Raw genomic sequence first — 25,416 nt, forward strand, 5'->3', positions numbered from 1 at the left:
CACAACATTTTAATTTATTTAACATTTAATGATAATTTAGTACAATTCTTACTGAAAATCAAAATGGTACCGTAATTACCCAATACAACTGTAGTGTCCTCTACTGGTAAACTCGAGTATTTTTTTAAAGTAAAAATGAGTCAAACGATTATGAAAAACCTTTCTTTTAATTCTTGGGTAAAAATAACTTTTACCTCAAATATTGTAAAATGATGAAACAATCGAAAAATTATATCATTTAGTCAAATATTTACAGTCAATCGAAATGGCAATTAAGGCAATGGAATAATAGTGTCCTCTAGTGGTACACTGGAGTATCATTTTTAAAGGTTAAAATAAGTCAAACAAATATGAAGAACCGTCCTTTTAATTCTCAGAGAAAAACAACTCTCATCTAAAAAATGATATATATAAAAAAAGCAAACGAAACATGCATTAAAGAATGGAAAGGATAAAAAGCAAACACAAACTTTCCACAGTTTTGTGATAACACATCATCAAACTCTAAGCAGTTTACAAAAAACATTGCAAGAAATTATTAAATACATTCCCAAAACACTTAGAAATTTGACCAATATGTAAACAAGCTAACCAAAAAGACAGCTAGAAGTATAGTGGCTTGATTTATTTATTTTTCTTCTTTAACATTTCAACCACAGAGGGAGCCTTCCGCTTCACGCCTGCAAAACAACAAAAAAAAAGCACAGGGTAAATACATTGAGAGCATCATAAAATTATTTTAAAAGGTACAGTGTGTATTATATGACCACTAGAAAACGAGTGCTACAAAGCTCATTTTATGTAAAATAAATGAAGAATTTTCTTGACGTATGAGTATTTAAAAAAATATATATTTGCCTCGCAGCTCGGGTATTTTTCCTTGTTTGATTTTACATCTTTTTTTTTAACTAATTACGTTTGTTTGACACTAAGAGGCGCTAATAATACACACTGTTTCCACTTCGTTAGGCACACCTGCAATACGACTGTTCAACCACGTTTTGATGAATTGGAAAAAACAAAGTTTTAAGAATTTAATTACATAGAATTTGTAACGACGAATATTGTTAAAGTATACATTCGTAAGCAAGTCAGTAAGTGATTAAGTAATTAGATGAGTGAGTGAGAGTAAACTAAGTGAGTGAGTGAACAATTGAGTAAGTGAGTTAGTGAGTAGCAAAGTGAGTGAGTGAGTAAGTGAGTAATTCGATGAGTAAGTGATTAAGTAAGTGAGAGAGTAAGTAAGTAAATAAGTGAAAAATTGAGTAAGTGAATTAGTGAGTAATTATGTGAAGAAGTGAGTGAGTGAATAAGTAATTAGATGAGTAAGTGATTAAGTAAGTGAGTAAGTAATTGAGTAAGTGAGTGAAAAATTGTGTATGTGAGTTACTGAGTAACTATGTGAGTGAGTAACTAAGTGGGTGTGTAACTGAGTGAGTGAATAAGTAAGTAAGCTCTCAAATGAGTATCTGAGTGAGTGAATAGGTAAGTGAGTAGGTGGTTGAGTCAGTCAGTCAGTCAGTCAGTCAGTCAGTCAGTCAGTCAGTCAGTCAGTCAGTCAGTCAGTAGGTAAGTAAGTGAGTCAGTGACTTGGTAGGTAGTAAGTGAGTAAGAAAGTAAGCGAGTAGGTAGGTATCCAAGATGGCGGCGCCCTGCTCGGCTGCGGCTACATCAGCTCGCCAGTTTTTTACATTTTGGTCATAAAACCCAGTCTTCGACTCAGTTTTTGACGCCGAACATAGTCAACTCAAACTGCAGATTAATATACGATCGCAGGTTTTTGCTGGATATGCGATCATCCAGAAATCAAGTGCTCGTTGCTACGACCACCCTGGAGTGTTTACTTAGCCTCGGAGTGCTACGCCAACAAGACCCAGCGGCCTACGAAGCAGCGAAGCATAGTGGCAAGAGAAGGCGGTGTGACCGGAGGAGGAAGTGGGGTTGTCGGGCCGGGCCAACCGCTAGGCTAAAGGCTAAACCCTTCAAAACGCCTCTCCCATCCATTTTCCTCTCCAACGTTCGCTCTCTGGACAATAAACTGGACCATCTACAACTGGAACTGACATCGAACCGCGAGATGACGAACTGCTGCGTAATAATTCTGACGGAGACATGGTTAAACTCATCTATTGTCATTCTTGTACACGTGTATACAGAACTGAAGCTGTTAGCATTGTGGGGCTAACTGCATTCCGCGCTGATAGGAGCGGCGAACTCACCGGTAAGAACAGGGGTGGCGGACTATGCATTTATACCAACAACAACTGGTGTAGAAATGCTAGGATAATGTCGAATCACTACTCACGGGATATTGAACTTTTGACGGTGATTTGCAGACACTTCTACCTCCCCAGGGAGTTAAGCGCTACTATCATTACTGCCGTGTCCGTGCCCCCCAGCGCTAATACAAAGGAGGCAATGGACGTTTTCTACCGAACTGTGAGTGAACTGCAGCATGCTTACACCGAATGCATTTTTATTGCTGCTGGGGACTTTAACCAAGCCAACATGAAAACAGTTCTCCCGCATTTCCACCAGCATGTCAACTTTGCTACAAGAGGTAGGAACATATTGGACTTAGCCTATACAAATATCAAAGGAGCATACAGAGCAGCCCCCCGCCCCCACCTTGGCTCATCAGATCACCTTTCTGTTATGCTAATTCCTGCATAAAAGCCCCTGCTGACCAGAGAAAAACCTACAGTGAAGCAGGTGAGGGTGTGGACTGAGGGGGCAATGGAGGCACTACAGGACTGCTTTGAATGCACAGATTGGGACATGTTTAAATCGGCTGCCACTTACAACAACAAAATAAACATAGATGAGTACGCCATGTCTGTGTCAGCCTACATCAGTAAATGCGCAGAGGACGTCAGCAACACCAAAACCATCTGCACCCGTGCCAATCAGAAACCCTGGATGACTGCTGAGATACGCAAATTGCTAAAGGCACGGAACCTTGCCTTTAAATCTGGTGATGAGGAGGCACTGAGATCTGCGAGGGCCAACCTGAACCGTGCTATCAGACTAGCAAAGCGATCGCACAGTCAAAAAAATCCAGGACCTTTTCCTCAGCACAACCAACACTAGGGATATGTGGAAAGGCATTCAGGCAATCACCAGCTACAAGCCAACCACCGCCCCAGTGGGGGACACTAGCATGGACTTCCTGAATGACCTCAACAACTTCTTTGGGACGTTCGAGGCACAAAATGGCACCCCTGCAGTGAAAGCGGTTCCACATCAGGACGAAAGAGCACTCCTCCTGGACTCAACTGGCGTGAGGAAGACCCTGAGAAGGGTCAACACACGGAAGGCTCCAGGCCCTAACAACATTCCAGGGCGGGTCCTTAGGGAGTGGGCCGATCAGCTGGCTTGTGTCCTAACAGACATTTTCAACACCTCGCTAGACCAAGCCACGGTACCATCATGTTTCAAGATTGCCACCATCATCCCAGTGACAAAGAATCCCCAGATCTCATCATTGAACGACTACCGTCCCGTTGCACTGACTCCCATCATAATGAAGTGCTTTGAGGGATTGGTTAAAGAGCACATCACCTACAGTCTCCCCTCCTCACTCGACCCCTTTCAGTTTGCCTACCGGACAAACCGCTCCACCGGGATGCTATCTCCTCTGCTCTTCACCTGAGCCTGACACACCTAGAGGAGAAGAACACCCATGTGCGGATGCCGTTCCTGGACTTCAGTTCAGCATTCAACACCATCATCCCACAACACCTGGTAGACAAACTGAGACTCCTGGGCTTCAACACCCCCCTGCGGAACTGGCTGCTGGACTTCCTCACTGACAGACCCCAGTCAGTGCGGCTTGGTCAGAACATCTCCGATGTCATCAGCCTCAGCACAGGCTCCCCCCAAGGCTGTGTCCTGAGCCCCTGCTGTTCACCCTGATGACACACGACTGCGTCCCTAGGTCAGCCACAAACCACATCGTGAAGTTTGCGGACGACACAACAGTGGTGGGCCTCATCAGGGACGACAACGACCTGGCCTACAGAGAGGAGGTGGAGCAGTTCGTGGACTGGTGCAGAGTCAACCATGCCCCACTTCTCATCAACAACAAGGCTGTGGAGGTTGTCAGCAGCACCAAGTTCCTAGGGGTGCACATCACAGACAAACTCACCTGGTCCGTGAACACTGCATCACTGGTGAAGAGGGCACAGCAGCGCCTGTACTTCCTGCGGAGGATGAGGAGAGCCCACCTGCCCCCACCCACCCTTATCAAATTCTACAGGGGCACCATAGAGAGCATCCTGACCAGCTGTATCTCTATGTGGTGTGGAGGCTGCAGTGCCTCCGACTGGGGTAGTGTGGGGAGGGTGATGAGGACAGCAGAGAAAATCATCGGGACTTCTCTCCCCTCCATTCAGGACATTGCCCAGAAGCGCTGCCTATCCTGAGCCAAGAACATCATTAGGGACCCCTCTCACCCCCATCATGGACTGTTCACTCTGCTAGCCTCTGGGAAGAGGTACTGCAGTGTGCGGTGCAGGACCACCAGGTTCTGCAACAGCTTTGTCCCCCTGGCCAATAGACTGTTAAATGGTCAATCACACACAGTAAGCCTACACAGCTGCTAATCTGTACATCTGTTTGTTTTTTTTTTTTGCACTACTGGCAGTTCTCTTATACCTAGCCACTCCTTTGCACATCTGTTCTCCTCTGCACTATCTTACTCCAGTGTTATTGTTATTGTATAATGACTTGCTTACCTGACAGCCCATTTTGCACATCTGGTTAGCTGCTCCCCTTGCACTCTTTGCACTACTGTATAATACTATACATAGCTATAAATTATTTAGCATATTATCAGTACTTCAATACTCTAACTCAGTACATTTATTTATATCTGTACATTCAAGAAAAGTGTGAGGGTCAGATGTATCAACATTTCGTTCTGTATACACGTGTACAAGAATGACAATAAAGTATATCTGAATCTCTGAATCTGAGGTAGGTAAGTGAGTGAGTAAGGAAGTGAGTGAGTAAATAAGTGAGCGAGTAAGCAAGCAAGCAAGCAGGTAAGTAAGTAAGTAAGCGAGTAAGTAAGTATCTCTTAGTCACATTGTTTACATTTTTCTTCACTATTAACTGAAAATTTCTATTTAGTGCGAGCAGGATTTGAAAAATGTTGTGAGCACCTTGCTTCTTGACGGGCGATTGGTCGCCATCGCTGGAGCGTTTGGCATAGGACTTCTTCATCCTCTCTATGTTCTTCTTGCTAATCACTTCATGCACCACAATCGGGCGCGGGTAGTCCTTGCCCACGATGCACCCTGCTGCCTTCTGAACACTGCCTGGTGCTTTCCAGGGCTCGTAGATGTACTGAGCGGGGAACTTCTTCAGAATAGGAAGGTACTTCCTGCAAGGATAATTTCGGTCAGGAACGACAAACTACGGCTCACACATGGGCGTTGATATCCTGCCTGCCAGACCATAATAGTAAAGATAGATTGTTGAAATGTACTCCTAATCGTTTTGTCTCATTTTGCTGTAATGCTCACATTCCCCCAATAGAACGCTGTTAGTAGTACACATTTTGCCAAGTTGGTTACACATATGCCTGGGCGATGAAATGCTAACGATAATTATTGTGATATAATTTCTGCCACGATAAATAATACAAACATTTGATAAAAGTCTATAAATTTGTACTGTAATTACACCACCTGAACAACGGAAAAAATGGGGGCGCTAATGAAATGACAACGCAAGCAGCAGACCAACATTTGGAGAGGAAGGAGGTGACGAGGAACATCCAATCATTTAGCTGGAATAGCGACTCAGTGGACACAGTGGAAGTGAAATAACAAAAACACAGTAAAAACAAACAAACAAAAAAAACACAAAGAAAATGACCGGCATACCCACTGACACAGTCAAAGACAGGAAAGGCCCTTTCTCAGTTGTTTGGAGTCATTTTGAAAACATATATTCAGATAAAAAAAAATCAGCAGCATCTGCAGCAAACTTTGTCAACCACGAGTGGCCAACAAGACAATATGACAAAAGTATTCCATGAATTAAAATGGTGCAAGAACCTATGGCTTGTGAGCCATATATAGCTCATTTCATGAGTACAAATGGCTCGGCGATAATATAAATCTTGCGCAATATTTTTTGTAGCGATACACGCGGGGCCGATTGTCATACGTGTCATGCTGAATCATTCCTAATTGCTTCCAATTAGTTTCGGTCCAGTATGTATAAGACAGCATTTTCACCACAGGTTACAGTTAAGGTGTCACACCCACAGACCTCGTTTTGGCTGTAAATTGCTAAATAATGTAAGAATAATATAGAAGCTCACTAAGCATTCTATGTTCATTGTCTAGACACTTTATAATGAAAAGCACAACACATTTAGATAGTCTTTAGCAAGGCACCTAGGGCAATTTAATTGGGTGAGCGGTTGGAACGAGCCCAGCGCCGTGTGCACTAAAGGTAAATACGTCGGTATCCTCGTTTGCAGTATATCATGACAGTTTTTCAAAAGAACTGCTTGCACCTCGTGTTGAAACCATTATTTGTGAAGAAAAAGGTCAAAATGAAACTCAACACACTTAACTACCGTAGGGAGACAAAATATTGATATGGGTTATGATAGGTGATGGTAATGTATGTAGTGAGTGGAAAGTTGTTGGCAGCATTGAAGAGTTTGTATGTGAACAGCATAGCATGTGTAAGAGTAGGGAGTGAGACAAGTGAGTGGTGTTGACTGGTGTGAGACAGGGGTGTGTGATGTCACCATGGCTGTTTAATGTGTACATGGATGGCGTGGTAAGAGAGGTGAAGTGTAGAAATGATGGATAACAGTGGAGCAGTGTGGCACGTAAGTCAGTTGTTGTTTGCAGATGACAGTGCTTATGGCTGATTCTGAGGAAACATTGAGAAGGTTGGTAACGGAGTTTGGAAGATTATGTGATAGGCATAAGTTATGTGTGAATGTTGGGAAGAGTAAGGTGATGAAGTGTTCACGTGATGGAGTGGGCATGGCATTAGAAATAAGGTTGCATGGACAGGTGCTGGAAGAAGTTGAAAGCTTTAGGTACTTGGGTTGTGATGTGGCTGCATTTGGTGGAATGGAGTGTGAGGTATTGCACAAAGTTAATCAAGGAAGCAAGGTTTTGGGTGCTCTGAGGAGAGTGATGAGCAACAAGAGTATGAGTATGGATGTTAGGAGGGGACTTTATGAGAGTGTGATTGTGCCGACTGTGTTGTATGGAGCCTGAGCGCAGATTTGAGAAGGAAATTTAATGTTTTTGAGATGAAGTGTTTGAGGAGTATGAGGTGTGTAGAAGTGACTAGATTAGATAGATTGAGAAATGAGAACTGGAGTAGTAGTGGAACTGAGCAAGCGTGTGGATAAGAGAGTACTCGGTTGGTTTGGATCCATGGAGAGGATGAATGAGGAGCGAATGTTGAAGAGGATCTACAGAGCAGAAGTCCATGGAAGGAGACCAAGAGGAAGGCCGCGATTGACGTGGATGGATGGTGTTATGAGTGCACTGCAGGAAAGAGGTCTACATGTAGTGGAAGTTAGAGCTCTTGTTGGTGATAGGAATGAGTGGAGAGGTGTTGTGTAAGGCTTAAGGAATGTTGAGACCTGTTCTGCGGGATGGGCAGGGCACCTGTATGATCAGGCAGGGGTAAACCACTAAAAGCTGTCGGGCCCTGCTGTTGAACAAAAGAGTGTGTTCACTCACCGGCAAAAATTAGACTTAAAAGATGAAGGGAAAAAAAGATAATTATCCATATTAAATGATAATGCATTTTATATCCTGATAACAATTTTTGCAATATCGCCTAGGCCTAATTACACAACTGTGTGACCAGAACTACAGTGAGGTTTTCGCACATGCCCAATCATGCATTTCAGGCATGTCCAAATTCCGGCCCAAAGGCCAGTTTCGGCCTGTGATCAATTTTTACAGGCCCGCGGCCTCTGCCATAAAATTAATATATGTGGCCCGCCAGTAATGTTGACCGCAGTATAAAATATTTTTTTACAAAAAAATTAAATAATGAACCATTTCACCAAAGGATGGCAGTAGCCCTTTGGCCACCTTGCCCTTGGATTTCTGTGAGTTTTTACGGAATGTCTACGTCAACACCAGTTACTTTTACTATAAAATAATTCAATTACTAACTTACTTTTTGGTAGTAGAATTGAGTAACTACAGTATACCTATTGACTTTTTAAGGTAACCTTACCCACAATGAATTCAAGGCAGTACCTCTCGCTAGCACTTTAAAAATGATTAGAATTGAGATTGCATGGACGGCCGTACTTGATGTAGTCGCCATTTTTGTCGGTCTTCTTTCCGAAGACCACAGGAGAGTATACCCGGAAGTATTGGTGGAAGAAAGTGCTGGCTGAAAGCCACTGCCAGTTGCCCGCATTGAGAGCCCAGTCGCCGTCTAACAGCAGCTCCTCAAACACCTTCAGCAATGAACACAAACACACAAAACTCCTGTCATGATCAGAAAGTGTCTCTGATGAAGTGCTTAAAACCGGGAACAACTATATTATTTTGCTTTAATTGTGATTCTTTCAAAACCAATTTGATGAGACTAATCTATTTCAAAAGAAATATAACATGTAAATGTCTGCATGTATATTTGTTCATAAATATATATTTTTTTATCTGTCTCCAAGAATGGCCGGCTGCTTGGCCAAATTTTTTAATCCAATGCGGCCCGCAACTTCAAATGGGTACCCATCCCTGGAGTAGAATATGGAATGAGTTATAGTAGGTATGCAAATGTTCAAGCACTAAGGGGTCCCCCAAATCTACCATTGCTCTAAATTTGCTCAGGGCCCCATGAAGGCTTGGGCCGACCCTGCTGAATGTACACAACTTTTCTTGCAATAGAAATATATATATATATGTATAGATATATGCAAAATTAAAAGGATTTTCTCAAGCTTAAGCGTCATGTTCATGGAACTTTTTATCTTACATCAGGGGTCTTAAAAGGGCTGTGTATATTATTTTCCCGTGTCCCGACGGATCACCACCTTATCGTGGTGGGGCACTTTGTGCGTCTCCATGACCCCTAGAGCTATGTCGGCGGGAGTCTCGTACTCCTGGCAGGGTTACCCAAGCCGAACAGGTCGAAGGGTAGAGCCCAGACTAAGAGTGATCCCAAAAGCTGGTGGCGGCACGCTTTGAGGCCGTTTCCCACAGACCTGGATCCCGGCAGCCGCCTGCAGTTGTAGGAAAATGCCGGTCGTCTAGGGTCTCCCTTGCCACTGGAACCACCTTCTTTACAATCAAGATAGTGGCGTTGGGGAAAGCGCACCCCTTACGCCACTTTAAAAACCATCATTGCGCAGGTATCCTCTTTTACCTGAGTCTCTGACCACAAGAGTCTGGCGGCGATGGAGTATCCAGTGACGGGAGCAGGTTTGAATGAGCTGGAAGCTCTTAGCTGGACCTCTGCACGTCAGCGGCACAGGGCAAGGGTCGTTAGCAGCTGGGATTGAGTGGCAGCTGTTTCCGGCAGACCCCTGTGCGTCCGAGCAGCACTATTTAGTGGCCGCACTGCTCACCCCAATTGGGGAAAGGCCTAGAAGAGGTGGCCTAAAGATTGCCCACTAAGCACAGTACCCGGACAGGAAACCGCGCCTGTCGGGACATTCCACTATGCGGTCGAAAAACAATAGCATTTAGAATTGCGGCATGGAACATAAGGACACTCCTGGATACCAGTCTGGACAGACCACAGCGCAGAACAGCACTCATTGCCAACGAGCTGAAGCGCTATAATGTGGACGTGGCAGCGCTCAGCGAGACCAGACTCCTTGAGGAAGGCTCACTCAATGAAAAGGGGGAGGGTTATACATTCTTTTGGAAGGGATACCCCATGGGCGGACACCATCTTCACGGAGTTGGTTTTGCAATTAAGAACACCCTACTGCTGAAGCTCACAGAGTCACCAGTGGGTGTCAGTGAAAGACTAATGACTCTTCGCATCCCACTTGCAAAATGCAGACATGTCACATTAGTTAGTGCCTTTGCACCAACACTGCCATCGAATGATGAAGAGAAGGATCGCTTCTACCAGGCACTCGATGACATCCTCAGTAACATCGCGAGGAATGACAAAATCATGCTGCTTGGTGATTTCAATGCAAGAGTCGGAAAGAACTTGCAAAACTGGAATGGTGTGATTGGTGCCCATGGCATTGGAAAAGTTAATTCCAATGGCATGAGACTTCTTAGTCTGTGCGCGGAACATAAGCTTACCATCACAAACACCATCTTCCAACAAAATAATAAATATAAGGCATCCTATATGCATCCCAGGTCCAAACACTGGCACCTGATCGACTACGCGATCGTGAGGAGGGCTGACCTAAAGGACGTGCTCATTACAAGAGCTATGCGTGGGGCAGACTGCTGGACCGACCACCACATGATTCTGACAAAGGTCAGAATGCATGTCCGGCCCCTAGCACGTCAGAGTGGTTCAAAGAGGAAGACACTCAACTGTGCCAAACTCTCCAGTAGCGACACCCTTGACAACTTCCGTTGCTCCCTAGCTGAGAGGCTGGCAAAGATTGAGCAGCTGGTCATGTCAGAGGCTGGGATGGATGAGAAGTGGACCTATATATCTACCACCCTCTTTGACACTGCAGCCCAAACCGTTGGTTTTAAAACTAAAAAACACCAGGACTGGTTTGACCAGAATGCCGCAGAGATCTCAACCCTCCTGGACAGAATGCACAAGGCGCACAGAGCCACCCTGAACAACCCACAATCTCAATTCCATAAAAAGCTATGGCAAGCCCTTCGTTCCGAGGCCCAGAGAACTCTCAGAAAACTGCAAGATGAGAGGTGGATCTCAACAGCCAATGAAATCCAGTCTCACGCTGATAGAAGCGATATGCACAGTTTCTATGATGCAGTAAAAACCATCTATGGCCCCAGAAACTGCTCCCTGGCACCTGTTAGATCTGCTGATGGAACATCTCTAATCAAGGATCAGGCTATGATAGTGGAGCGGTAGGCTGAGCATTTCAACACCCTGCTCAACCAGCCCACCCCAGTGGACCCAACTGTCCTTTCAGAGCTCCCCGAACATCCTACATTGCCAGACCTCGACCTCCCACCAACTTTCAATGAAATCCTGCATGCAGTCAAAACCCTGAAAAACAATAAATCCCCTGGACCTGACAACATCCCAGCTGAACTTCTCAAGGTAGGAGGCTACCTCTGTACACGGTCACTGTTTCAATACATTTCAGAGGTGTGGAGACGAGAGTGTGTCCCGCAACTGTGGAAAGATGCCAACATTGTGACCATCTTCAAGAATAAAGGAGATAAATCCATCTGCTCCAACAGTAGGGGTATCTCTTTGTTGCCCACTGCTGGAAAGGTCCTTGCCAAGGTCATGCTCCGCAGATTCATCTCCACAATATCGGAACGCGTCATCCCAGAGTCACAGTGTGGTTTTCGAAAGGACAGGGGAACAGTCGACATGATCTTTGTGACACGTCAACTCCAAGAGAAATGCCGGGAGCAGCACAAGGACTTGTTCATCGCCTTTGTCGATCTCTCAAAGGCATTTGACACAGTGAACAGGGACCTACTGTGGCAAGTCCTGAAGAGATTTGGGTGTCCACCCAAGTTTCTCACCATTCTTGCACAGTTCCATTCAGGGATGACGGCCAGAGTGGTAGTTGGAAGACACAGCTCAGAGCTCTTTGGTGTGGAAACTGGAGTGAGGCAAGGCTGTGTGCTGGCTCCAGTTCTCTTCAACATCTTCCTTGTCTGTGTTACAACACTGCTACGTAGAAGGATGGAGAAGCAGGCTGGAGTTACCATCAACTTCAGGGTTGAGGGTAACCTGTTTAACATCAGGAGGCTACAGGCAACTACCAAGCTGACCTCAGAGACCATCATTGAGCTACAGTATGCTGATGACTGTGCCCTGGTTGCCCATACACCAGAGGCTCTGCAAAACATTCTCTCGGCAGCTGTAAGAATGCATACACCAGAATGGGACTGACGATCAACACCCAGAAGACAGAGGTACTCTGTCAGTCCAGTGCTGACCTCTTACCAAACCCAAATAATCCTCACAGCAGCAGGGCAACACCTGCTCATGGTGCCCACCTTCAAATATCTGGGGAGCATAGTGTCTGACACCTGCTCATTGGATGATGAGATCCAGAGCCTTCTCAAGCAAGCATCAGCATCTTTCGGTCGACTAAGGAGAAGGGTCTTTCAAAACAACAACCTTTACTCCACACCAAAATGCTGGTCTACAGAGCTGTATGCATCACTTCATTACTGTATGGATGTGAGGCATGGACTATCTACAGCCGCCATCTGAAGAGCCTGGAGACCTTCCATGTAAGATGTCTTCAGAAGATCCTTGGCATCACATGGAGGGACAGAGTGCCGCACACAGACGTGTTGGAGAGGGCAGGCAGCTGCAGCATGGAATCCGTTATGGCCCAACGCCAACTCAGGTGGCTGGGGCATGTTGTTCGCCGTATCCTCTATGGTCAGTTACATCTAGGCCAACGCAGTGCTGGTGGGCAGAAGAAGCGGTTCAAAGACCAAATGAAGAACATCCTGAAGAGATGTCGGATAAACCCCTCCTCACTGGAGGAACTTGCTTCCTGCCGAGACCTCTGGCGCTCCCACTGTTCACAGGGAGTGGATTACATGGAGGAACAGCGCATGCAACACTGTGCAGCAAAGCGTGCAAAGAGACATGCTCGCCAGGCCACCCCTGCTCCCCCCAGCACCCCCTTCACATGCTCTGTGTAATCGCATCTGTGGATCCAGGATCGGACTGTTCAAACATCAGCAGACTCACAATTTAAAGAAGATGGTCATCATCGAATCAATGGACAACCCCAAGCAAGCATATTATTTTCCCACTAGATGTCACTGTATTCTGTTGTGCCCCCAAAAAGGAGTGATAAAAGCATGACCAAAGAAGATAAATTAGGGACTAATTTGATGATTTTTTTTAAATACATTTGTTATGATAACGTGTATTTTTGCCTAGAGTTTAAATATTTTTTTAAACTGAATGAAGGTTTTTATAGTACAACTAGGAGGCACTAAGTATTACAAACTGTCTCCTTAACAAAGAATACTTTGACAAAAACAAACTATTATTGAATGTATCGAAAACAAAGGTTATGGTATTTGGGATATCCAAATAAGACATAACAGAAGAGAGGTCATGTTTAAATTAAAAAGTTTAAGAATTTAAAGTTAGTCAATTGATTATTAGCCATGATTTTATATGGGAGCCAATGATTTGGTTGCCACACACAGGATTGATGTTGCTCACTGTTGTTCCAAGCATTCCTCACAGACTTTGTGTAATCGCTCAGACACGTGGAAGCGTAGAAGGAAAATTGGTCGCACCGGCGACCAAATACAGTATCTTTCATTTAGCATGACATGAATGCTATCTGGACGATTTTGTTCTGTTGAGTTTACCTTCTGGCCTTCCTCCCAGCTGATCCACAAATCCCCCCGAGTGAGAAAGCAGGCCACGGCGTGTCTGGCCAAGTGATGGATCCAACCTTCACGTCTCAACTGGGTCATGATGGCGTCAATGAAGGGGAAACCCGTTCGAGCCTTATTTCCAAAATTAAAGACCATCATGGGTGAAGCATCTCAAACGGCATCAACAAGACGTGACGAGATTATCTTACCTCCCTCCAAGCGCTCAGGTAGTTGGGATTTGTGTCCCAGTCTACCTGAGTGCAAACAGGATTGCCTTCCATCTTGTTGAAGTTGGGGATGCCCACACTGGCTGTGTAAAAGAACTCTCGCCACAGCAACTGACCGTGGAGCGAAACCGGTGGATCGGAATGCTTTTTCTGAAGAAAAATAATTCGGGATTTAGGGACCAATTAAATCGCAGTTCCACAGTGGAACTATCATGTAATGAGTCATTCCTGTTGTTCGGTGCCATTCAAGTCCCAGTGACATAACGTTGTCTATTTTGTGTAAAAATAGGCTTCTACTTATTTTGAAAATATGTTCTTCTATGTTTAACTGCCCTCAACTGTAGGACACACTAATGTTTATGCAGGACAAACTAATTTTATATAAATTATTCTGATTGTAGTACAAGTTCACCTAAATGTTATGTATCCAGTTATGTTTCATTGACTCCTGTTATAAGTGAGAAAAATCTAATAAATACATCATTCTCATCATAATGTCAAGTTCAGTTATTAGTGTATTTGTCATGTTTAAAAATCTCAAATATGTTGTGTCCCAGTGTGAACTGTCCTCCCTCTTACTCCGATACGAGTTCTATTGTAAACATATGCTGGCTATCATTTTAATCACATGTCTCTCTGACATTACAATATTTTTGGAAGGAAAAAATTCAGGAAAAGTACTAATCTTTATTCAGTCCAAATTGTCCCTAGGTGTGAATGAGCATGTGAGTTGTTTGTCTCTGTGTGCCCTGCGACTGCCCGAAATTAGCTGAGATGGGCTCCAGCACACCCGCGACCCTACTGAGGGTAAGTGGTGCAGATAATGGATGGATGGATGTTTTACTGTATTACGGTTTATCGATGAGGAGAAGCATAACATGTCAACCCTGTAACACTTATTTATCATGGGAACTAAAATGTATTGGGAATTTTGATAATATGGTTAATGAAAAGGTTAAAAATCTGTCACAGAGAGTCACCGTATTGGTTTACATGTTAATTATTCTAAAATATTTTGAGTGTTATCAGAAAGGTTTTGGTAGTTTTTGTGGAGAATGTGTTGTGTCACAGATGGGTGCAGCAAAATAACAAACAGAGAAGCTCACAATTAAATCATGAATCAGGGATGTATAGTTTGACTATAAAACAATTATAGAGGTTTTTGCCCCCAATATTCTTTTCCTTCACCAAGACTTAGTCTTTTTGTAGTGTTTATCAACTGTGCATTTGTAAACATAAAAGAAAAAACACTATTAACTTCATTTCCTCTTCAGTTTATTCTAATGCAGAACGGGAAAGTGTCGCAAATAGCATACAAACGCAAATGGAGAGGAATGGGCGCCACCAGACTGTACTTGCCCAAGTCACACCCCAGAAAATGGTGCCTCTAAGACCCGTGTGGTTAAGTACAAATGTATGCTCTATACACCTGCAAGTGTGTAAGATACTCTTTTCCTACCACCTTATCCAAAGATCATATTACATTTAGACTTAATATACAAAACAAAACCAAAAAAGAGCGTTAGATTAAATTTTATGTGTAGCAAAATTTGGATCTACCGAAAAATATCAAAAATGTAAAACCACAAAATATTGTCAACACAATTGTTTTTTGGTTAGATCTTTGAATATGATACACATTTGCAAAGTTGAAATTCTATATATTATGCCTACAATCTGCCCCTTGTGTTAAGATAATTATGTCATCATTATTATCTTTCTTTTTACTTATTTTATTAATTTATTGTCAATTTTGTTTGTTATTTCTATTGCACTTTCGGTTCCCTTGAAAATTGTGAATTTTGTAGTGTTTGGCTGCTTCATATCAATCTTGTTTGTTGTGATGCAAAAATGTATTGTACTTTTATAAAAGGGGCCTCAAGGTGCCTTCTGCTGGATTCAAGGGGTACTACAACGCTACAACTTCACAACAAGATCCAACGCACTTATTTGAAATGACTTAACGTTCTTAGTGGCTCATCACTCAAGCAACAGGACAAATTAATGAGGTAAGTAGTTGCCACTGCTTTTCATAATTGAATCCAATAAATTGTATCGATTCGTTGTTGCAGCTCTAAAGATTGTTTTATTTTTTTGCAATACACAATGTGAAATATCCGCAGTGAGGCAGGGTTACTGGGATGACAAAAAGTATTTCACCTGGATAAGATGAATTTATAAAGTTTAAGTAATATTTTCAGAAAAATATGGATTTGTAGCCCAAAGAAATCACTCACCCCCGTGTAGACTTCCGTCAACCTCCACCAGAAGGTGCGCGCAGATAAGCACCCGAATGTGACGTAAGGGCTGAGGACCGTGGTGCTTGGGCTCAAGGAGTTGGGGGACGTCTGAGGTTTCTCAAAGCTGCAAACCCATGCCTGAAAGCAACACACACGCACACATACAAAATTTGTCTTGGTTATGTACCGTACTTTCCGCATTATAACTTGCACGGGATTATAAGGCGCACCTCAAATAAACAATCTAATGCAGGGGAGTTGGGGGCAGCTGAAGCTAGGATCTAAGTGTGGTTGGGCCAAATGGGGTTTTCAAGAAAAACAGCGCTGGCCAGATAACAAACGTTCCATGAGAATTACCGTTTTTTTCATGTTTTCTTCCAGTCGCCTCAGAGCTTCTCGCTCTCCTCCTGGGAAAGGCTCCTCTCCGAGTTCCGATGTATCGTGCCCGAGCTCATCCAATGATGGGATCGCGTAGTGATTTGCATCATCATCTGACTGCGGGGTCTTCACACCTTTAAAGGTATTCCCAAACAGATTTTGTTTTTAAATTGGGCACAGCAGTTGTAGTGTTCCTCCTAACATTCATGCAAATATGTAGCAAAAGATTTGTAAATATTCTGGGGGACTTGAGAAATTTCGTCTCAAAGTTGACCCATCTTGTTTGTTTCATGTAGAGCTGTGGCGTCATTGAATGAACACAACACTTTCAAAATGGCAAATACCATTACCACAACATATGAGGCAAGCTCTGTAACAGACAGGGATTGTCATGAAGAGCGATTGCATACCACTCATTTCTGCTCAGAGGTAGTTGTTGTAGCTTTTCGCTTGTGTTTTTTTGATGCGTGTGATTTGTTTATCTCCGCCCGGCTTTGTGTTTGTCCCCATATATGTCGCCGCTTTTCATTGCTGGTTCCCGGTTAGCCAAGGCTTCTCATTGCATGTTTGTTGGTCGGCCAGGCTCTTATTTTCTCACCGAGGGTTCAGCTACCTTTCGTGTGTTATTTTTTGCCAGTTAGCCCCCTTTTGGCTGCTCACCCTTTGTTGTACCATTACTGCATCCACCTACGACACGATGCCTAAGCATTCTCCACCAAACCTCCCAGAACTAGGCTTAAAACACTCGAAACCTCTTCGATCATCTCATCTCATTAGCTGCACCACTTATCCTCAGTAGGGTCGCGGGGGTGCTGGAGCTCATCCCAGCAGTCATCGGGCAGTGGGCAGGGGACACCCCGAACTGGTTGCCAGCCAATCGCAGGGCACACAGGGACAGACAACTCGCTCGCTCATTCACACCTAGGGACAATTTGGACCGACCAATCCACCTGAAATGCATGTCTTTGGAATGTGGGAGGAAACCGGAGTGCCCGGAGGAAACCCACGCAAGAACGGGGAGAACATACAAACTCCGCACAGTAAGTCCGGTAGCTGGATTTGAACCCACACAAAAGGTTCCCAAGACCTTAGAACTGTGCCGCACATGCGCTAACCACTGCGCCGCCGTGCTGCCCCCTCTTCGATCATTTCACACGTAAAACAATATGGCGACTGGCTTGCCAGGGTGTTTGTGTTCCTCCGATGACGTCACAGCTCAGGATGCAAAATACTTCAAAATAAATTATCTCAGCAAGAAATTGGAATATACCAATGAAATTATATATATATATATATATATATACACATATACATATATATATATATATATATATATATTACAAAATACATGTACTTTTTTTTCCCAATGTGCATGTTTAAAAATGTGGTATTACCAGCGTTACCAATGTGCATGTTTAAAAATGTGGTGTTACCAAGTTGCCTTTATTTATGCATCACTTGTGTGGGTTTGAAAATAAAAATGGTTGCAAAATCGATACCTTTCATGTCATCTGTGGAGGGAGCGAGAATCGGCTTCTTTGGGGGCCCAATAGTCTTCACTATTGCCTGCATGCGGTTGTAGGTGAGAGGGGCTTTCCCGTTATTTTCCTCGATGACTCTGGGTAAGCAAAGATAGCAAAGATAGCAAAGATGCAGTTCTTATTTTGAAACCGTGAAGGGAAACCGTTGAATTATTCACAGGGTTCCTACAGCTTAAGGGAAGTTAAATTCAAGACCTTCTAAGATTTTTTAATGCCTTTTTAAATTAAATTTCAGACCAAGTCGACAAAACCCCCCACAAACAAACAAAAAACAAACCAAACGCAAACAAAAACAGCAATATTTCTTGCACAAAATACATCGTGCCTCGTACACATTACCTGGCAAAGTTTTAGCGGTGGCAAAATATATTTGTCGAACAGTCACTTCTCAAATATACATTTTGTCAAGGTCCAAAATAATCATCTCTGTCCGAAGTTGCCCTGTGTACGTGAGTAGACATAAGCCATGCGTCTGCACTGAAACGCCCGACTGAAACCACATCACCGTTTTCCACGAAAAAAAGATCATTTCTAAGCAACAACTCGTAAATGTAACTAAACAGTTTTAGTTCAAACAAATAAAAATCTTATTAGTGTGTTCACACTTTTAAGACTTTCAGAAATGGTATTTAAGAATTTTTAATGCCAAAGTAAAAGTAAACGCTTTCTCCAGCTGCAGGAGGGCAGTGTTGATTTACTATAGCGTGGTGAGTTGCTTCGGGTGTAAAACTGCATTCACACAACTGTTAAAGTAAACAAGGTAATACATTTATTGCCAAACATGGAATTATTTGTTCCCATTGTTTTTGAATGAATGTGTTCTGTTTAGAAAAGATCACTTGTCATGCGATTATAATACAGGGTAGGTTACTAATGTAGGCTAAATGATGAAGACCAACTAAATGTGACTTTGTGATCTCCTGTGTGAAACATGATATCACACGCAATGTGCTCATTTTTGCAGAAGTACTCATGGATGTTAACAGCCGAGCAATGTCCCCCCCAAATGTGAATTCAATCTCGCTTTCCACCTATTGAATCCTGTCCGTGTGGTGTGATTTAAATGTAAATATTGTTAACTACCAACAGAACAGGGGTCAGAAGTAGGCGTGTCACACTAAAAGACTCCGTTTTGGCTGTATGTTGCTAAAGAATCCTTCATATGGAGGCTCATTAAATAATAGGTTTACTGTTGAGACAATTTATGATAAAAACCCACACAACAAACTGTAACTACCCACAAACTATGCCAAGCACATAGAACATTGGGTGAGCGCGCACACACAGCACGCTAAAGGGAAATACGGCCATAAACTTTTCTTTTTTTTTCCAGTTTTTGTGACACTTTTTGCAAAACAACTCTCTTTGCACCTTGTTTTGAAAGCATTATTTGTGAAAAAAATGAAGGTCACAATGAGCCACAGTGATCTTAATTAACCGTGGGAGGGAGACAGGTTTATAATGGTATAGTTGTCGATATGGGGCACAGGCTCTGGCATAATTTTTTCCTCATAAATTTATCAAATCATCGAACGTCACACAGAGACAGAAAATGTGCCTAGAAATTAGCCTTTGTCTGGATAGTGGGTTAAGCTGTTTTGCTGAATTTTGTCTTAAAATGTATGGTATGGCTCTCTCTAAAAAACAAAAACAACAAAAATATTTTGCTATTATGGCTCTTTGGGTCCCCCGTGGGCAGCACGGCAGCGCAGTGGTTAGCGCATGTGCGGCGCAGTTCATGTCTTGGGAACCTCCTGCGTGGGTTCAAATCCAGCTCCAGACTTCCTGTGCGGAGTTTGTATGTTCTCCCCTTGCTTGCGTGGGTTTCCTCCGGGCACTCCAGTTTCCTCCCACATTCCAAAAGCATGCATTTCAGGTGAATTGGTCAGTCCAAATTGTCCCTAGGTGTAAATGAGCGAGTGAGTTGTCTGTCCCCGTGTACCCTGCGATTGGCTGGCAACCAGTTCAGGGTGTCCCCTGCCCACTGCCTGATGATTGCTGGGATGGGCTCCAGCACCCCCGTGACCCAACTGAGGATAAGCGGTGTAGCTAATGAGATGAGGAGATAATGGGTCCCCCGTGGAGGATACTATCGCTTTATTAATGAGCACCACTGCTTGTATACGAGCAGTGACGTCGAGCGACATGATGTGAATCGAGTTGGATGTGATACGAGGTTGGCTGTTCCGTGAGTTACAAAAAACAAAAAACAAGTGTTCATCTTAAGTATGCGTCCGAAAAAACAGTTAGTATTAGGCAGGGATCAGAATGGAGATTTTCATTTTCAGCTGAAATAGCCAGCGTCCAGGAATAAACCAGGGCGGAGTCCCCCCCCCCAAACCAAAAGAAAAACCTGGGTTTTAGGCAATTTACTTGTCCAAAACCATGCTTATATTTATCGTTTAAGTAACATTTTTAGAAGATTAAAATAATTTGCCCACATAACTGATTTTTTTGTAAATACTGCAAGATAAGTTCAAATGCAGTTCAGTCCCTGCAGCTTGTGCGACAATGCGGCCAATTTTTCTAACGGCCGCCAGGGTGCGCCAGAGCAATAAAGGAAAGAGTGAGACAGTCGGATTTTGAATTTGTTTGCTACGCAAGAGAAAAAGTGAAAAAGTCGGAATGCCTTTGGGGTTCAAAAACAGCGGAAATCCGCGGATCCGCGGAAAATTCTGATCCCTGATTAGGTGAAAATCAACACAAAATTGGTAATTTATTCAGTGTCAGTAATAAGTCGAAACATAATGCAGAAAGTGATAACAACGGCAATAATTCCGGCACGAAAAAACAGCGGAGAAATTTTTCTTAAGATCGCAGAGGCAAGGAAAACACGTATGTTGAAGTGAACGATTCGACGAAAGAAAATAAACAAAAGGATACTCCTAGCAAGAAGGTGAAGGTGCATCTTACCAAACAATTGGACCTTGAGAAGGCATTACAACTGTGGCGGGACAGCAAACCACGAAGAATATATGAACTGAAAAATCTGAAGTGATTATTGCTTTGTATTACCAATTAACTGTGATGATTAAAACTGCAGGAATATATAGACTAATATTTCAGCAATATTATTTTGTATAAAGTACAATATTGTTGTGAACTGAAAAATCTTGAAGTGATAACTGATTTGTATTACCAATAAACCTTGATGATTAAAACTGAATGAAAATATAGATTAATCTAATTATTTCAGCAATATTATTTTGTATAATGTACAATATTGTTGTGAACTGAAAAATCTTGAAGGGATAACTGATTTGTATCACCAATAAACTGTGATGATTAAAACTGAATGTATATATAGATTTATATTATATATTTGTCGCTGATTTACAATTTCAACCTCACTAAATTTTGGGGACCCATAGATCTCTGTTGGGACCCAGAGATTTTTGAGCACGCGAGTCCCATCACTTTTCAGAGGTAAAATGAACACTGTGCAGGTCGTGTCTATGCCCCCCCCAAAAAAAAAATCCAGATTTCCCTGCAGTTTGAACCTAGCCTTTGACATCCCTACTTAGAAGCATACAGGATTCAGAGAGAGTTGCAATGGGATTTTCAATCACAATGAGTTGTTCTTGTTAAGTAACTGGTGAGAAGCATCTACCTGTCTATGTCATAAAGCGTGTGGGACACTTTATAGATGACTTCCACGTCTTGTTCCTTAGCAAGGGCAGCAACTTTCTGGTCACGGGAAACACTGTAAGGCTCTGTGTCAAACTCATAGGTCATCTTTGTGATTTTCCACTGGCTGAACAGTTTAGGGAACATATCTTCTGGCTTGCCTCGCACAACAAACAGCCTTCATGACAAAAAAACAAGACAGAGAATCTAAACATATTTCAGTAAGGAAAAGATTTCATGATGCAGCATTTACCTAGAGTTCAATTCCCTTAGACTGCAGTCCAAGTCTTTGAGTGCCCCCACGAGGAACCTCCAGCGGTTGATGCCCACCCATTTCTTATCGAGTAGATGTGGATCGAGAATGAACACCGGGTAGAGCTCTTCGCAGTCCTTCAGAGCGGCCATCAGTGCCGGGTTGTCGTGCAAACGTAAGCCTTTACGGAACCAGTGGATGCACTTGTGACCCATGTCTGCACTGTGTTATATCTGTCACACGAGCACAAAATGCAAAGGACGGACAGTTTACAACACTAAAATCTTTGCAACCTTTTAAAAACCTTTACTTTGGCTAATTTTTTAGAAATTGTGAAAGAGTATTAAATGACTGACTTCTCTTTCCGGAAGTCAAATCAATAACTGTGCACAATTGCGTGTAAAAATGGTGCCTGAAAATTAATCACGGATTGGCTTGCACATGATGAAGGGGTAGGGAAAATAAGCGTCTGCTTCTTACTACCCCTTTTCGAACATGTTACGTTAACATTATTTTTGTTGTCAAGTCATTGTCCATTTTTGTCCTGTTTGTAGTACTCCCTTGGTCCAGCAGAGGACGCCATATGACAGTATTTCGATGCACCAGGATTTTTAAGAGCCAAAACCAAATTCATTTATAAAGCACTTCGATACCCGAACTAAAATTGCTGTATTAAAATATTCAATGTACAGTAAGATGCAGACATTGTGGTTAGAAGTAGGTAAAGACATATATTTGACCCAAAAATACAATAAACAGTTCATTAATTTGTCTTACTTAAGTTTTTGTATAGAGGTTTGGGGAAATACATATAAGAGCAACATTACATTGCATCTTCGTTGATAGAGGAATGCTATTCAGATTGTGCAACATGTTAGGCACCTCGGCACCTAAGTTGGTCATGCTTTCGTCCCTCCAGATGAAACGGGACACAAGAAAGTGGCCATGTCACTCAGGTCAGGGTGACACAACACACTCTTTTGTTCAACAGCAGGGCCTGACAGCTTTCACTGGTTTACCCCTGCATCATCATACAGTAGCCCTGCCCATCCCTTAGAACGCATCCAAACATCCCACTATCCTTTCACAACACCTCTCCACTCCTTTCTATTACCAACAAGAGCTCTAGCTTCCATTATATTTAGACCTCTTTCCTGCAGTGCACTCATAACACCTTCCATCCACGTAAATCGCGGCCTTCCTCTTGGTCTCTTTCCATTGACTTCTGCTCTGTAGATCCTCTTCAACATTAGCTCCTCATCCATCCTCTCCAGCTCAGTAGCCTAGATGGTAGGGCACCCGCTCTGAGACTGGGAGATCGCTGGTTCAAGCCTCGGCCGAGTTATACCTAAGACTTACAACATTGGTACTCATTGCGACATGCTTGGCATTAAGGGTTGGAATTGGGGGGTTTGGTCACCTAATGACTCCCGACACAGCAGTTGGGTCTAAAATGGCGGCGCCCTGTTTGGCTGCGGCTGCATCAGCTCGCTACAGTTTAACTGTACGGGTCGGGTGTATCGACATTTTGTTCTGTGTGCATGGTTACAAAGAATGATAATAAAAGTAAATTCTATTCTATTCCATGTGTCCAAACCAACCGAGTACTCTCTTATCAACACGCTTGCTCAGTTCCACGACTACTCCAGTTCTGTCTCTCACAATTTCATTTCTCAATCTTTCCAATCTTGTCACTCCTAACATACTCCTCAAACACTTCATCTCAAAAACATTTAATTTCCTTCTTAAATCTGCGTTCAGGCTCCAAGTCTCTGCACCATACAACACAGTCGGTACAATCACACACTCATACAGTCCCCTCTTAACATCCATAATCATACTCTTGTTGCTCATCACTCTCCTCAGAGCACCCAAAACCTTGCTTCCTTGATTCACTCTGTATATCAGTAGACTAAATGTAGACTAAATGTAAAAAAGTCTGCAGCCCCCAACTGCAGCGCACTAGACTGGGTCCCACGACACACTGGTGTGTCCTGCCATATTGGTTAAGAAGCATTCGTGCAATAAATCACTCCATTACATATGCACTGCAGTATGATTTAGTTTAAATATGCTGGTTGTGTTTTTTTCTGCACAGTTGATAATGATTAAAAAAATATGAAAAATACAGAAAAAAAACTTGGTGCACTCTGCGCTCATACAAATCTGCAACGAAAAGACTCAAATGAAGAGTAAATAAAGAAACTAAAATGGTGGTACGGGCAGTTCAAATTAAACATACAGTAATAACACGATGCACTAAACGCCTAAACGAGTCCAGACGTCAACAATAGAACAGAATCGCCGCCACGCAATCAGTTTGTTAAAGCTCCAACTAAATAACTTACTAAATAATTGAAACAAAGACATCACACAATTCATTTACCTTAAAAGTGTTTTTTACTCCGACAAGTCGTTCCTAAGATACTTGTAGCTCGATTTGGGTTTGGTAACGATCACGTTGTTGTTACAAAACAGGAAGTGTTCTAACCAATCACACGACGACGGAGGCGTGGTCTTAGTTAAACAGCACAGCCTTTGCAATGCTTCTAATAGCCACGAGATGTCGGTACAAACTAGGTAATGTAGTTGGACAGTTAGAAATAATCCAACAACTGGAAAAAAGTAGGATAGATAATTCGGGTGGGTTGGTGAATGAGCAAGGGAATGGGCAGTTAGTGCCCACCAATGGACATGCTTTTGCCACCCAGAGAAAACTGGATGTAGCCTAGTGGTGAGGGCAGTCTGAGAAAATGAGAAAAAAAGACACAAAAGAAGAAGGACATTTTAAAAAGAGAGAGAAAAAAACACAAGAAAATAATACATACCTGTCAACCTCCACGGCTCCTTGCCCTTACAAACTGTCGTATTTTCCATTAGAAAATACGAAATAATCTGACACCACATTATTTTAAATGTGTTTATCTATGTAGTTTAACATGTTATATTGTACATGTGTTTCGTTATTTCATATATATCGTTAATTAACATTTTGTTGAGAGATCCTGAGTTGCTCGACATGAATAAGGTTATTATAAAAAAAGTTCAACAATTAAGTAGCTTGGACGTTCACTGTAAAAGAAAATACATGCAAATATAATTAAGTATAATAATACATTTTCTTATTCAAATTATGAATTCATTTTTTGCATTAAGTTATTGTTGGTAATATACTGATTAAAGGGATAACCACAAACCTGTCTTATCATTTTCTCATTTTATACTTCCTTTTTTTCTTAACTTCTTTATACAACATAATAATTCGGAATATAATGCATCAAAGCAAGTGAGCCGTTTGAGAGCCGGCTCTCTTTAATGCGTTGAGCTGAAAAAGCCGGTTCTCTAGAAAGAGACAGACTTCCTTTCACTACATCAAACCGCTCGCTTCGTTTGCAACGAAAACAACGATACCGAGATAAAGGCTTCTGTGGCAAACTTGTTTGACTTGATTGATTTGCCGTTTTGTGATAGTCGGTAGATACCGGATGGTACCCATAATTGACAAATTTGCGTTTTTCCGTGCAGATTTTCTCGTTCATCGTACACGTCTTAAAATGCATAATAACGTACTTTGTACGACAAAACCGTACAAGTTGACAGGTATGATAATAAAGCAAGAAAAAAGGAGGTGGGGAAAAAAAG

The 25,416-nt window shown here is 42.7% G+C and overlaps 1 protein-coding gene across 2 annotated transcripts; it reads right to left on the minus strand.

Annotated features, from left to right (window-relative positions):
- Positions 1-148: 148 nt before the first annotated feature.
- On the minus strand, positions 149-24,262 carry cry5 (cryptochrome circadian regulator 5). Of its 2 annotated transcripts, XM_088334704.1 has the most exons (11): positions 24,161-24,262; positions 21,775-22,007; positions 21,505-21,699; positions 17,853-17,971; positions 16,333-16,487; positions 15,973-16,113; positions 13,718-13,885; positions 13,500-13,640; positions 8,316-8,467; positions 5,166-5,386; positions 149-680 (listed from the first exon to the last, which is right to left on the minus strand). In XM_088334704.1, the coding sequence occupies exons 2-11, from the start codon at positions 21,987-21,989 to the stop codon at positions 625-627; spliced, it is 1,563 nt and encodes a 520-aa protein (XP_088190830.1). In that variant the 5' UTR covers positions 21,990-22,007; positions 24,161-24,262; the 3' UTR covers positions 149-624. The 2 variants fall into 2 exon arrangements, with proteins under 2 accessions (XP_088190830.1, XP_088190831.1); XM_088334705.1 differs by lacking the exon at positions 5,166-5,386.
- Positions 24,263-25,416: the final 1,154 nt, after the last annotated feature.

Source organism: Urocampus carinirostris, chromosome 4 (assembly GCF_059441175.1).
Source record: "Urocampus carinirostris isolate Australia breed hairy pipefish chromosome 4, RoL_Ucar_1.0, whole genome shotgun sequence".
NCBI lineage: Eukaryota > Metazoa > Chordata > Actinopteri > Syngnathiformes > Syngnathidae > Urocampus > Urocampus carinirostris.